Below are 13,579 nucleotides of genomic sequence, written 5' to 3' on the forward strand. Positions count from 1 at the left end.
ATATCTGAACCCCATAATACCCTCCCCTGGACCTTAAATTTAAATAAAAATCCAGGGTTTAGATCAGAATTCGTCGATGGCTTCAACTTTATCGCTTTTCACTGGGAACATTCAGTGAATTTTCAATCGATTTCAGTCTAGATATGGGCGATATCTTGTATGGTAAGGGAAGACTGATAGTTATTTATCGAGGATATAACATTTGGCAGTAATTAAATTGTTGACTGACCTCATGGTCGTCAATATAAATAGATAAATAAATAGATACTTTACTGTATGTTTCTTAATTTTGATTGTACATAAACAATTAACAAAATATTTTAGTGTATAACTACGTCGTCCACAAACGACAAAACGTACAAAAGACAAAGCAACATACTCCCTCTTCGTTAATGGCCGTTCAGTCACTGAGCGCCAGTCCTGTTCTCCATCTATTTCTCTATCGCTTTCTTTTGTCCCCGGCCCCAATGGTAACTTCGGTTTGGTCGCCTTTCAACAGAACTAAATGCTTGAAACGTGATATATCTGAGTTTATATTATACGGCGACAAACGTTAATTTCGAATTAACCCTGCCACATCAACAATTTTCAGCTTCCTGAAATTCATCGGAGGAACCGCTAGTACATCTTCGCGTAAAAGAAATATACGTCTTGCACATTCCACTTGCTCTGCCTTTAGAGATTATGCTGGAAATTGTTCACAGCTTGGTGAGAGCCTGAAGTAAAATTGTCCGTGTTCACTATGTTTTCAGTCGTTCCGCTTCAAAGCCGTCAAATACTGACCGGAAGTCTGATCAACGTATCGCGCTGGTTTTCAGCCTGTCAAAAACACGTCAGAATGTCGTGTGTTACATAACAAGCCAAACTCCCGTAAGCTGTTTTCGTTCAAAAAAGGTAGCCAAAAATGGATTAATTTTCTTACAGGAAAGTCTCGTTAATTTTTTTGTTAATTTGCCCTTCAGTGGTCGTGTTAAACGCACTTAAACTTTAGCGGGTACGAGTCAGAGGGTTAGCGTTGTCTCTTCAGGCGCCATCGAATTTTGCCAAAAGAGCGGAAAAACAGGTGCGCAGAGCGGCTGGGAAGACGCAAAACGCTACAGGAATGTCACAACGCAATGCACACCATGTTCAATAAAATTCGCACACCTGCACCTTTCAAAAGCTCTATTTTCAGTGGATCCTGATAAGCTACAGCTCTACCGTTTTTTAGGGTTGGGAGTATTGTTCTGTTTGTTGTTTTGTCCTCCCGACCAATCATGTAAAGCGTTGCAAACTGTGCAGTTCGCCTCTAGCTTTTCAGTCATTTTGGTAACTCTGCTATTGACACGGTTACAAAACACTGATGGACGTGTCCTCCTTACGTCTCGCAACGCTTAGTGGAGATCAAGCACAGCATGATAATCCAAATGACAGCTTGCGGTGCTGCAGGCGATATTTCTCGTAAGTATCTGCCTGCCTTTAACAACTAGCTGCCTATGAGACCGAGAGCGGGCTTTGACTCATAGGTTACGCTGGCAGCTCTATGAAGTTTTACAGAAATGCATTTTACGTTTTATACTGCACTTCTGGAAGACATTTTTGGAAACTTTCGCTTACGCACGATAATTTAAGAGTCATCTCGTCCAGTAACTCCAGAAACCTCTTATGAGGGATTTCTTGTCATTATTGTAGGTATTGTTATTCTGGAATAGGGTCAATCGAACGTACCCTTAGCTACAGATCAGTTATGACGCAAGCGGAAACAAGTTTACGTGATCTTGTCAACTGTGGTGGACACTGAATAAAGTTAGAACTTCCTACCCTGGTATGCATAACAAGCCTTTTAATATGGCACAATAAACCTACCTCGCGTAAAGGAATGCAAGCCATTAGGTTTAAAATATCTTTCGTTATCACAAGGAAGCCACAAATTGAAGGAGATCTCGTTTGACGTTACGTGGGGACGTCGTGCCCACGTCAAACGACATGGTTGACGTCCGCCCTTTGCCGTAGACAACTTTTCGGTAGTTAATGACTTTATGTAGAACGTAATTTATCAGCTTTGCTGATTGTTTTTTTCTTGCATGTGTACATTTGAATTTCTTCGTGTCTTTGTAAGAACTTGCTAAACAGTGTAAAATGTTGAAGTGAGGGTCAACCTTATTTCTGATCATTTGGCTTGCCGCCAACCTGTATGCATTTTCTTTAGCTCTTAAGCACTCTGCGGCAGAGAGATTTAATCTGTTTGCGGAATTTTTTTTAAAGAAAGAAAACAAAGTTTAAACACTTTGCTCATTTGACTGCCAAACCTCCCGCGGTCTCAAAGACACTCATCGACCCTCACAGAGTTTAATCCACTCAAGAGTAGATCTCTAGGTCTGAATTCAAACAGTCGCTTTTTCTCCATGTTTGCAAGCAAACTGTGTTATCATTGGCTCTCATGCCCTCAGGATGGGCTTTGTGCCCCCATTAACCGGTGTTAACGTTTCAGCCAGGCAAGACGAAAGATCTTTCAAGATCAGCTTTTTCATATATTTTTCATTTATTGTCAATAAGGCTTTTCCATCTTTTAAAATGAAAGGGGAGTAGAAATTGGTCAAGTTGACTTACATTTCCTTGGTTAGTACTGGAGCAGTTGGTTGCTAAACCGAGATGTCACAGTACACAGTTTGTTCCAGTTGATTTACGGCAGAGTTACATGACAGTTGTCTTTGTAACGCTTTTGTCTTTCCGACTTCATAATCACAGATTCATTTTATTGAAAATGATTTAGATATATGTACAGCTAAAGAGAGTTTCCAAAGCTCGCTGTTCCTTTATTTCTGAGTAACATACAGCAGGAAAAACAAATACAAAACTGAGGTTTGTGAAGTTAAATCTTCACTGGCTTTGAATCAAGTTCTTGGAACTCAAACAATTTAATTTGATTTTTCATTTCAGCAATTTATGAGCCTTCTAGCTTCCACCTTATTGTCAGAATCAACCAGGCTGATCACTTTCTCAGATCATTTGTTTAGTATTGGATGAAATCAACCCCAAAACTGACGTTTGATACTAATAGCTATAATGCAGGAGACAATTTAATTTTTACATACTACTGTAATTGCTGCGTAAGACTATGACATTATTATGACATAATCCGATCATTACAGCACAAACGTGATCACGAAAAAACAATATTATTATCATCATCATCATCAAATCCTCATAATTATCAGTATTACTTAAGTTACCGTGAACTCTTGCTTCTGCAAAAGGACAGATCCTCTGCAGTGACGACTACATTTTGCAATCTCCAAATTAGGTCTGGGAATATGCATATCGGTGGCTGAATTTCTCAAGTTATAGGGGTGGACAATCCGATCCATTAGTAAAGATACTTCTAAGATATGAAGGGGAAATATTACTGACAATTTTGTGCACTTCAGTATCGGGTTGGTTTAGTATGATATCTTTGCCCATTATATTGGAAGGACTTCGAAACTTTCCAAAACGTTAATATGCACGCCAGAGGTACTAGAAGAATACACCGACCGTGCAAAAACACTCGTAATACGGCTTTCAGATAAGAACGAAGCCTCGATTTTTATTTCCGATCGAAGTTCTCTAACGATTGCGGAGCCTCCTCTCTACGATTTTAAATAACAAAATACATTGTCTAATAGCGAGTGTCCTATAATACCATTCTTCTGATTTTTGGATTCTTCATTATATTCGATCACTGTGGTCCTACGATTCTAGTCTACGGATTTACCCAAGCTAAAGATGTTCTCTATTAGCTAAAATGCGCGATAAATTGTCGGAAGAGTTTTTCCGATTTTTCGATTTCCCTTTGCTGTGCCAAAATATATATCCTAGTCGGAAGTGCCCAATACGATTATTTCAATTCTACGATCTTATCCCACGATTGTAGTTCTTATCGACTAGTATACGATTTTACCGAAGTAGATTTAACAAATTCTCCGAGTTGAGCGGGAGAAAATTTGTGAAATTTCCGAAAATGCAAGTAAAGATTACCCAACCCTTTTAATTCTAAGTTTACGTATTTGTAACATCGATAAAAGGCAAAATTTTCTTAAAATCTTCCAGGCGCAGTCATCCATTGGAGTCAAAAGATTCACTTGTGGAAAAGGTTCCCAGGAAATTAACAATTCAACTATTTCTCGGCATGTAAAGAACAAGAAAAGGCTGGCTCACTGTTCTACTGATTGTAAGAAAAAAAATAAGATTGCAATTCATGTACAAAACAAACATAACTGGTCATTAATCAAATAAGCATTTTATTCACCTGTGCTGGGACGCCCGCCGCTTGAAAATTACACATCGATCACAACAGTAAACGGTGAGTCCAAAGTGACTTTGCAGAGTATTTTCTCCCTGTTTATTACTGAATTCTATCTGTATATTGTACACCCTTCTTCCATTAATGGTATTCTGAATATCCCTCACAGCAAATTCTGTTCTCTGTTCTTTAGGTTGCACGAAGCTGTTACGAAGTGAAAGAGCTTGTCCGCCATGAGTCACATTTATTTTCGAGCACGCCACCTCGCCAGGCATCTAGTCGATCCAAGGTATTAGCTGTTGAAACGGAGGCTCGCCTGCTGTTTTGTAGAGTACACTGAAATTCACCAGTTCAGTTTCCAAGCTAGCACCACGAGTGATTGCGTGTTTTTTTTTTTTACAAAACAACGCTGGTTAAGAGCCACAAAGAAGCAGTCATTCGTTGTGCACACACTTGTAAAAATTAAATATAGCCATGTCTCCCTCGGCCAATCTCGAGCGAGTATTAGCCCCGTTCTGCCAATCAGAAGTAAGTAAATAATAATATCGAAATGATTCTCATTATCTCAACCAATCAGCATTCAGTCATTTTAACCAGTAAACAAATCATTACTTTCTAAGCTACTGTACGTCCAGTTTGGGTGCCCACATGCTCTATGCACAGCCAGTGACTTCAGGTATCTAATTATTATTCTAAAGCGCAGTCAATCAGTAAGCCAGTGTCTTGAACTTCTGTTTACTCTTTGTTTAGGGCGACCACAAATAGACATGGCAGAGATCAATCCTTCAAGCACAGCACAAGGCCAAACCGAATGTAATGGTCTTGAATGTTGCATAGTTAGACATTCTTCGCAGATTACACCGACGCCCACGCAGAGACGAGAACACCGGTACAAGAACATGCTCCATCTTTGGGAGTTTCTGCTAGAGCTTCTAGCCGATGAAAGCTGCAGATCTATCATATGTTGGAGAAAGAAAGAGAGTGGAGAGTTCAAGCTTATTGACCACCACGAGGTGGCTAAAAGATGGGGAAAGTTCAAAGAGAAAGAAGACATGAATTACAGCAAACTAAGTAGAGCGTTGAGGTTGTACTATCAACAGGGAATCATTAGAAAGGTGAGCTATGAAATGAATACTCTTTACCTTCTTATATCTGCAAAACATACTTCTGTACAGCGAAGGTTCTCCTTAATAATAATTTGTATCATTGAATCAGAGGATATTTCGATGAGACTTGAAAGCAAGAAATGGTGCTTTGCACTGCATACTTAAGACTGGCTACCGCAGGAAGTACTGATACAAAATAGTGTTGACCAAACTATGGCATTTTCATCAAGGACTCAAGAGCTAAAATCGCGTTGAAAGGCACAATAATTGACAACCAAGAGAGGTGTCGCTCAAATTAGAGCTTTCATTTGACTGGGCAAATCGGTTTGAGATTCGATTCACAGAAGTACTTGTAAGGCAAATCAGTTGTTTAGCTTGTTTTTCGCAGTAGATCTAGAAATGACAGACATCGTGAATACGTTTCTTAAATAAAAGTGAAATTTTTCATAACTGAATATTTCATCCAAAAGTAGCAACGCAAAGAAAGCAAAGTAAAATTCAGCCTCCAGGTAAGAGAGGACGAACTACTTACTCCAGGCTAATGACACGAGATTTGTAAAAAACACGCGGACTGGCTCAATAGCTTTTACTGAAGCAGGAGGGACAATTTAATTTCACGCTCTAACAGAGTTAACATTCAACAGATGTTATCTGTTGGCAACTTCAATGGCACATTTGTCTAAAAAGGCTTGTTAATCATCGTTTAATGGCGACATTTGTGCAGTCATGAATTATTTACATAGCGTACGTACTTGATAAGATATACATTTACGGCACATTTATTTAAGCAGAACACCTTAAGGTCTTCAGAGGTTACAAACCCTGTCAGTCGCCAGCAGAAAATAATTAAATCTTTTCAAATTGTTTGGTAATGTATTTTGGTAATGTTAATGTCTACATACTTCATATATCATAGTCTCAAGGCGGTTTAGAATTCTGGTTTCTGTGCCGGGGTGAGATCGGACGTCAGTATGTAAAGGCTCACTGGTAGCTGCCATCAGTCCATATATTGATCTCACGCACCCACTCAACCCATGTATGAATATGAAAGACAGATGAAATCAGAGATATAGAGGTAAACCACCACACTGGGGTGTACTAATTATCGGATTTCTGTTGTCCGCTTCATTTTAACCCCAATTTTTATTTCTTCAGGAGTTGCGATTAGATAATAGCATACGATGGGAACTTGGTCTTTTATAACAATCATGAAATACAACCCATTTAGAGCTGGGTCTGCACTAGAAATTTGCTTACCGTATATTTGAAAACTCTGATAGTACCCCTTGGGTACGTTGATTCTTTAAATGCTAGTTTAAGGGTCAATCTCTGGAGATCAAAGAATATTGTCCTTCCACCGGCGGAAATTGAACTGTCGTCAGAGCTCTCTTTTGAAACACTGGCCTCATGTATCAGCTATTGTTCAGCTGTTTTGAATGTTTTGTTTGTCCACTGAAACTTTTAATTAAAAGTATCAGATAATGATAACTGTAACGTGTCATGTTCACTCAGCGGAACGTTATTTCTTGAAAACATTCAGAGACAAGGCCAAGAAATTCTTAATAGTTCTGCTGGATAATATGAAATGATTTCCCAATGAGTAATCAATAGGTAATCAATGAGTAATCATTAGCATCAAGACTAATCAATGAGATCGAGTGAGCGATGACATGAAATAAGTGATCTGTAGACCACAAAATGTTTTGTCTTTGATTAATGGTCGACTACTAGTAATACTCTATTCAAATACATATACAATAAACATTTTATGTAATCTATTTGAAGAGGAGGACCGAGAGGTTAGCCCTATGGAAACAATCAAAAACTATCAAAATATATAGTATACAGTCGAACCTCCCTTTACGACCACCTCTCGTAAGCGACCACCTCTCATTAGCGACCACTTTTGCAAAATACCAAAGTTTTCAAGGCAAATTACTATAGATGGAACCTCTTGTAGGCGACCACCTCTCGTAAGCGACTACTTTTATACCTGCCAACCTTTTCTGAGTCAAACGCTAGAGATTTTTGTCTCGTCATGACCGGGATTTCCGAAAACGTCCGAAGATTTCCGACAATTTTCTCAAAACTTCCGAACGTTGCCGAAAATGTCCGAAGATATTCCGACAACTTTTGAACACTTACGATTCAACAGATTGTAGACATTTGAAAGCTTTTACGATTGTTATAAAGAGCAAAGAAATGATACATAACAAATCTGAAATGAAATAAAGTTTTTTTAGAACAACTCGTCCGTATTTGTGAGTCAGGCGTGAGAAATTGTCCTTGATGCGTGAGATCGATGTTTTTAGTCCGCAGTCGTGAGACTCACGCATAATGCGTGAGAGTTGGGAGGTATATACTTTTAGAGATGATTGTTTAAAATTTTCAATTGTTTTTAACCTCCCGTAGGCGACCACTTAACACACTATCTGCTGTATCTCTCACGGGCGGAAATTGAAAAATGTGTCGCTGTTACATATTGTTCACATCACTACAGCGCGCGGTCGCCGTAAATCTCACAGTTGGAGCCGGAAGTGTTTCCTGATGTAGCTTTGCATTGAATAGCCTCCCACGCAGTCGTTTTTAAGGGACTCGTATCACCTCCTCCTTATTATACGAGTCCCCTAAAGCGACTGCGTAGGAGGCTAACCATTGAAACAATTGATAAAATACATATGCACTATACTTCACACTGAAATAAACTTTAATGAGATTGAATCCCTTGTAGGAAAAAACTCTCTAATCTTTCACTGTTCCCTGAAAAATTTAGACAGCGCCACCTGGAGTAATAAGAGTCAAGTTTCTTTCACAATAATTGTTTCAATCGCTGTATTAAGTAATTTGTGAGATACAAACAATAATCACCATAGACCCTAATATTTTTTGCCTAGAATAATTTTGGACCAGTCGTAATTTACTTGTAGCTAAGAAAAATTATTATGTATGGGTTTCAATAAGCACTGGTAAAAGGGTTAGGTCTCTGCAGTTACCATATGTAAATTACGCGAAATTTAGACCCCCTGTGGTCTGTCCTCTGGTAAGCAACCACCTCCCGTAAGCGACCACATATCCTTGACATTATGAGTGGTCGCTTATTGGAGGTTCGACTGTAGTTCCAAAACGATCATATGAATAATATTTATGTAGAATGTAAAATGTAGATATGAACTATAGTACATTGATTATGCTCGTTAATGTGGACTGAAGGAGCAGTTTAAAAAGAGAAAAGAAACTGAGTCAATGAATGTTCATCTACTGTTTTAAAGTTTGTTTAAACCTATTGATTTTGATATCATGTGCAAACAGCTGGTTTGGTAAATTGTCCCAATATTTGATGATTGTAACAAAGAAGGAGTACTTCAGGGAGTTAACTTTTGCTGATTTCGTTTGGATCTTATATGGATGGTTTAGTGTTTTTGCTTTTAAAATACTCGAAGTAGTCATTGAAGTCCAAGCGATTTAGTCGAAGCACTATCTTGTAACATTGTACTAAGGACAGGTACTCTCATCGATGTTGAAGTGTGTCGGTTCCAATTTAGCAGTTTACGTCGTTAAGTTCTTCGTAAGGTATCTCGCGTTGTTTCTGACCAAGAGCAATTCTCGATTCTCTTCGTTGTACTTTTTCGATAGCTAATTTATCTTTGACCAAGTAGGGTGACTATACTGGTCATACATATTCTGAGATAGGTCTTACCAATGGCTTCTAAAGCATAGAGAAGATTTCTTTGTTCTTACAGCCAAATTTACGCTTCAGTAGGCCCAACAGTTTGTCTGCTGACCCTGAAGAAGACTAGTTGTACTATTTGAAATATTGGCCAAAATAAAGTGGCGTTTGCCGTAGTGTCAGCCTTCAATGAGGTTGTTTTCTTTATACGAGTTAACAGAGTTTACAGATTTTAATTCTGTATTTGACAGGTTATAAGGATGCTTACTTTTGTCCTGTCTGTGTGTCATTCTCGTTTCTTTGTATTTCCGAGGGTTAAATTTAACATGCAAGCTCCTCGCCCAGTTTTTGAGAGAATCTAGGTCCGACTTAAGCGCTGATGTATCGTTGGCATGATTAAGTTCACGAGAAATCTTTGTATCATCAGCAAACAGTTTGGCAGTAGAAGTAGCAACGTTTTGTATGTCATTTACGTAAAGTAACAACAAAGCAAGGATTGTACCCTGGAGACCCGTCAGAGTACGTTCCACGTATTACGACTGTGTTGTATGTTTGTTAAAAAGTTTCTAAACCATTACTCATTGATCACCAGCAATAATCAATGACCCATCAGCTGAAAACATACTCATTAATGTCATTGGTCATTGATTACTTATGTCTGGGAGATGACAGCTACCAATCTCAAGTGTAGTCCAATCAGGCATTTCATAAATTTCGTCGTATTCTTTGCTTATGAATGTCAATAGCGCGCTGACTTGGAGGCCTTCTTTTGGATTCGTTTGACGTCACCAATGTTCGTTTAAAGATGTTGAGGGCCACAGTGGAATAGGATACTCTAGAACAGATAAAACCAATAACTTAAACAAACGAGGAAAATTAATTAATTACATTATATGCCCTGTTATAAAAAGGGTCATCGGTGAAACATAAGGTGGAAGACTGTCGCATTTCGTAGCAGTTCTAGCCACAACTCAACAACAATAACAACAACAACAACAACAACAACAACAAACTTTGTTGACTCCATAGTCTACAAAAAGCATTTACAATGTAAAACTAAAACTGGGTACCTAAAATAACTTTAGAGTTAAAAATGCCAGGCATTATTTAACAGAAAATATATCAGTTTAAATGTTTAGGTCGGGCACCCAAACAAACGTAGAAGGATTAACAGACAAACTCTCTGAAAACAAGTCAAACCACAAGAAAAAAGGTTAACGATAAAATGGTGTTAGTAATAATAATATTAGTTTTATTACAAATTCGAATGCGTTACTAAATAAATCAAACTCAAAAATCGTTTTGGGTAAACAAAGAAGGAGAAAAATCACAACCTTGGAATTTTAAATTAACTCAAATTAGGGCTTTAACTTTTTGATTTAACTTTACGTTGTTTAAAACAGTTTCAATGCCAGTCTTTTCCAGAGAAACTACAATGAATTAAGAGTTTCTTCTGGTCTCCTCACAATTTACGAATTTTAGCTTTTTGAGTCGCTTTATGGCAATGGAATAGAAGAGACGGATGTTATGTGTGGCAAGGCAACCTTGATATGAAAGCTATTGAGTGCTGAACAAGGCGACCTGACTTTTGAGGCTGTGAATGAAATCATAATGTGTAATTGAAAGCTACTTGGCAGTACTTGTCTGTGGTGCTGTTTATTCTGCTGTAACAGGTGGACCTGACTTTTATATCTGCGAATGACATTTTCCAAGTGCAATTGAAAGCTACTGAGCAGTACTTTCCTGTGGTGCTGTTTATTATGCTGTAAAAGGTGGACATAACTCTTGTATCTGTGAATGGTCAAAATCCCAAAGTGCAATTGGCAGCTACTCAGTGAGCAGTACTTTCCTGTGGTGCTGTTTATTATGGTTTACAAGGAGGTACTAGCATTGAGTGTGTGAATGGAATCCTGAAGGGCAATTGAAAGCTGCTGAGCAGTATTTTCCTGTGGTTCTAACTATTGGTCTGTGAATGAAATCCCAAAATGTGACCATTCAAATGAAAGTTGCTGAACATTGCTTTCCTATAGTGCTGTTTATTATGTTATACAAGGTGGTTCTAGCTTTGAATCTGTGGATGAAATTCTGAAGGGTAACCATTCAAATGAAAGCTACTAAGCAGTACTTTCCTGTGGTGCTGTTTACTATGCTTTATAAAATAGCCAGGGTCAAGCAAGCACTGTGATTGGTCAAACTGAGTTCTTTATAACTCCACAATGCACGAAGCATACGTATGGTGCGTGCATTATAATGTACATATGCACGGAGCACACGTCAAATTTTTTGCCTTTGAAAATCTGAGAAATTCAGTGACAGACCGCCATTATGGCCGAGCAAGTTCCCTCGTTTGACTACGGCTTCGAGTTTTTCAATCAGGATATTGTAAACACTAACCGATGGTCATCGAGCTCTGAGGTTGTATCTGTCCAAGTTGAATCCACAGTGCGAAGCTCTCTTTCAGCTCCCTTGACGCGACTGGACCGAAGCAAACGGCGCCGTGCAAACCGTCTGGTCCGAAAATCGCCCGCTCGATGTTAACACTCTGGGCACTATGATGAAAAAGATCAGCGAAAAGGCAGTGCTGTCCACCGTCTACGCAAATCATTGTGTTTGAGCAACAGCGATAACCTTGTGGTCAGAAGCGGGCTTGGCAGATCGGCATTTGCCGCATTTCGGGCCACAGAAACCCGAACAGTCTCCAACATTACAATTCGCGGCCATCGTCTACTCAGCTCAGAAAGTGTAGTGATGTTCTGTCATCTGCTCTAACAGGATCCATTCAGACAACACAGATGAAGCAAATGTGTTCGCAACAATTCGAGTCCGTTTCTTCTCGACAACCAAGAGAAATGTCATCCTCAGTTGTAGAATCACACCGATCAATATCCTCCAACACCGCGGTGATTCTCATGGCATGTTCAATTCGTGCACTATAAATTCGGTTCAAATAAACTTGAATCTCCCTTAATCCACAAATCAGTGAAGTATTTGAACTTTTGAAGAGAATCCTTAGCTTGTTGTTTAGCTTTTTCGAGAACTTTTGGCCTCAAATGATTCTCGTCGTGAACGATACAAAACGTTTTTCATTGGTTTTCTGTCAAATTTTAAACCAATGACATTGCGCCTGACGTGTAAGGAGAAAGTTGATGTTGATTCATTAAAATTCGCACTTGTCTGACGAGTTGCGATTGTTTATATTTTGTAAAAAAAAATAAAAAAAACTTGTTCCTCGTGCATTGTTGAGTTATATAAGCACTCGGGAATTTTTAAGACTGAACACTCGAGAAGTGCAGTGAGGCACTCGCCTACGGCTCGTGCCTCTCTGCACTTTTCTCGTGTTCTTAAAAATTCCTGCGTGCTTATATAACTCAACAATGCACTCGGATCGTTTTTTAATTTTTTAGTGCAAGGTGGATCTAACTTTTGAGTCTGTGACCTGGATGAGTAAATCGTAAAGTGACCATTCAAGTGAAAGCTAATGAGCAGTACTTTCCTGTGCCGGATACAGTTTATTATGCTATTGTTGAGACAAAAACTGCTGAGCAGTATATTTATATCTCTGTGGTGCCAACCTACTCTTTATAGGTGCTAGAGCAAATTCTAAGTTTTGACCATTCTTATAAATAATACAAATTGACAGTACTTTACTGTGCTCAGCTGTACTATTTCACTGTTTTGCTAAAATAAAATAAGGTTCGTTTTTAATGGTTAGCTGCTCGTTCCATGGCCCTTGGTTACTGGAATAGAGATTTAAAATTACTTTAATAATAGTTAAAATAAATAATAAGTGTAAAGTTAATGTCATATTCTCTTACCCTCATTTTATTTACGCAGGTGAAAGGCCAGATGCTGGTGTACAAGTTTTACAAGCTTCCATATAAATACGAACCAGGTGTCACTAGATCAGCTTATCAAGAACATAAAAGAAAAAACACAGGCCTTCATCATCCAGAATCACAAAAAGCCAAACCTTTACCACCTCCGATATTCCCTGGATCTTCAACTGCATCTTCAGCGGTTTTTCCCACGAGGACCCCACTCAGGAAATGTTTCTCCTGGCCAGTTGCTCCTATGCCTTCTCAAGTTTGTTGGTGCCCAGAACCAGTGCTCTGCACATGTGCCTCTTCATTTTGCTATTCTAAAAGTAGAATTTTTTGCCCAGTTGTGTTGCATTCAGAACCGTTTGGTTCACAGCTATCTGAACCTGACCATGCGAACAAAACAAACCTTTTAATCCACAGGTTCAGAAGCTACAACCACTTTACACATCATCATAAACAGTAACTCAGGAAAAGGATGGAAAAGCACTGACTGTTCTAAGAAGCTTTCACCTTAAATGGTCACACCTTAGGATTTCATTACTGGCCTTTTACAGTATAATAAACAGCACCACTGGAAAGAAGTGCTCAGTAGCTTTTATTTGAATGGTCACACTTTAAAATTTAAACCACAGACTCAAAAGTTAGAACCACCTTGTACAGCATAATAAACAGCACTACAGGAAAGAACTGCTCAGTAGCGTTCATTTGAATGGTCACACTTTAG

General features: G+C 38.7%; 3 protein-coding genes across 4 annotated transcripts in view; all 3 read left to right on the forward strand.

Annotated features, from left to right (window-relative positions):
* Positions 1-130, forward strand: part of LOC146485904 (uncharacterized) — a 10,271-nt gene extending 10,141 nt beyond the window's left edge. Inside the window, exon 4 of the mRNA XM_085102900.1 lies at positions 1-130. This exon is cut by the window's left edge and continues 285 nt beyond it. The gene's annotated coding sequence lies outside the window, so the exon portion shown is untranslated.
* Positions 1-13,579, forward strand: part of LOC146485901 (DNA-binding protein D-ETS-3-like) — a 61,718-nt gene that overhangs the window by 36,494 nt on the left and 11,645 nt on the right. The window contains exon 1 of one of the 2 annotated variants that reach the window (XM_085102908.1): positions 4,461-4,550. The exons of the other annotated variant lie outside the window; for it this stretch is intronic. Within the exon in view, the coding sequence (XP_084959034.1) occupies positions 4,495-4,550 (56 nt within the window). The 5' untranslated portion in view covers positions 4,461-4,494. Of the gene's footprint in view, positions 1-4,460; positions 4,551-13,579 lie in introns of those variants that run through there. 2 annotated transcript variants of the gene reach the window in all.
* Positions 4,633-13,318, forward strand: LOC146485905 (Friend leukemia integration 1 transcription factor-like). The gene is made up of 2 exons (XM_085102901.1): positions 4,633-5,376; positions 12,869-13,318. Exons 1-2 carry the CDS (start codon positions 5,029-5,031, stop codon positions 13,316-13,318), a joined length of 798 nt encoding a protein of 265 aa, XP_084959027.1. The 5' UTR covers positions 4,633-5,028.

Source organism: Pavona decussata, unplaced genomic scaffold, assembly GCF_977016875.1.
Source record: "Pavona decussata unplaced genomic scaffold, jaPavDecu1.1 SCAFFOLD_24, whole genome shotgun sequence".
Taxonomy (NCBI): Eukaryota; Metazoa; Cnidaria; class Anthozoa; order Scleractinia; family Agariciidae; genus Pavona; species Pavona decussata.

What these genes read in the sequence shown, in the direction of transcription:
- LOC146485905 (XM_085102901.1), top strand. Translation starts at nt 5,029, where the DNA reads ATGGCAGAGATCAATCCTTCAAGCACAGCACAAGGCCAAACCGAATGT. An exon ending in AACAGGGAATCATTAGAAAG is followed by an intron (nt 5,377 to 12,868) that starts GTGAGCTATGAA and finishes TTATTTACGCAG; the next exon opens with GTGAAAGGCCAGATGCTGGT.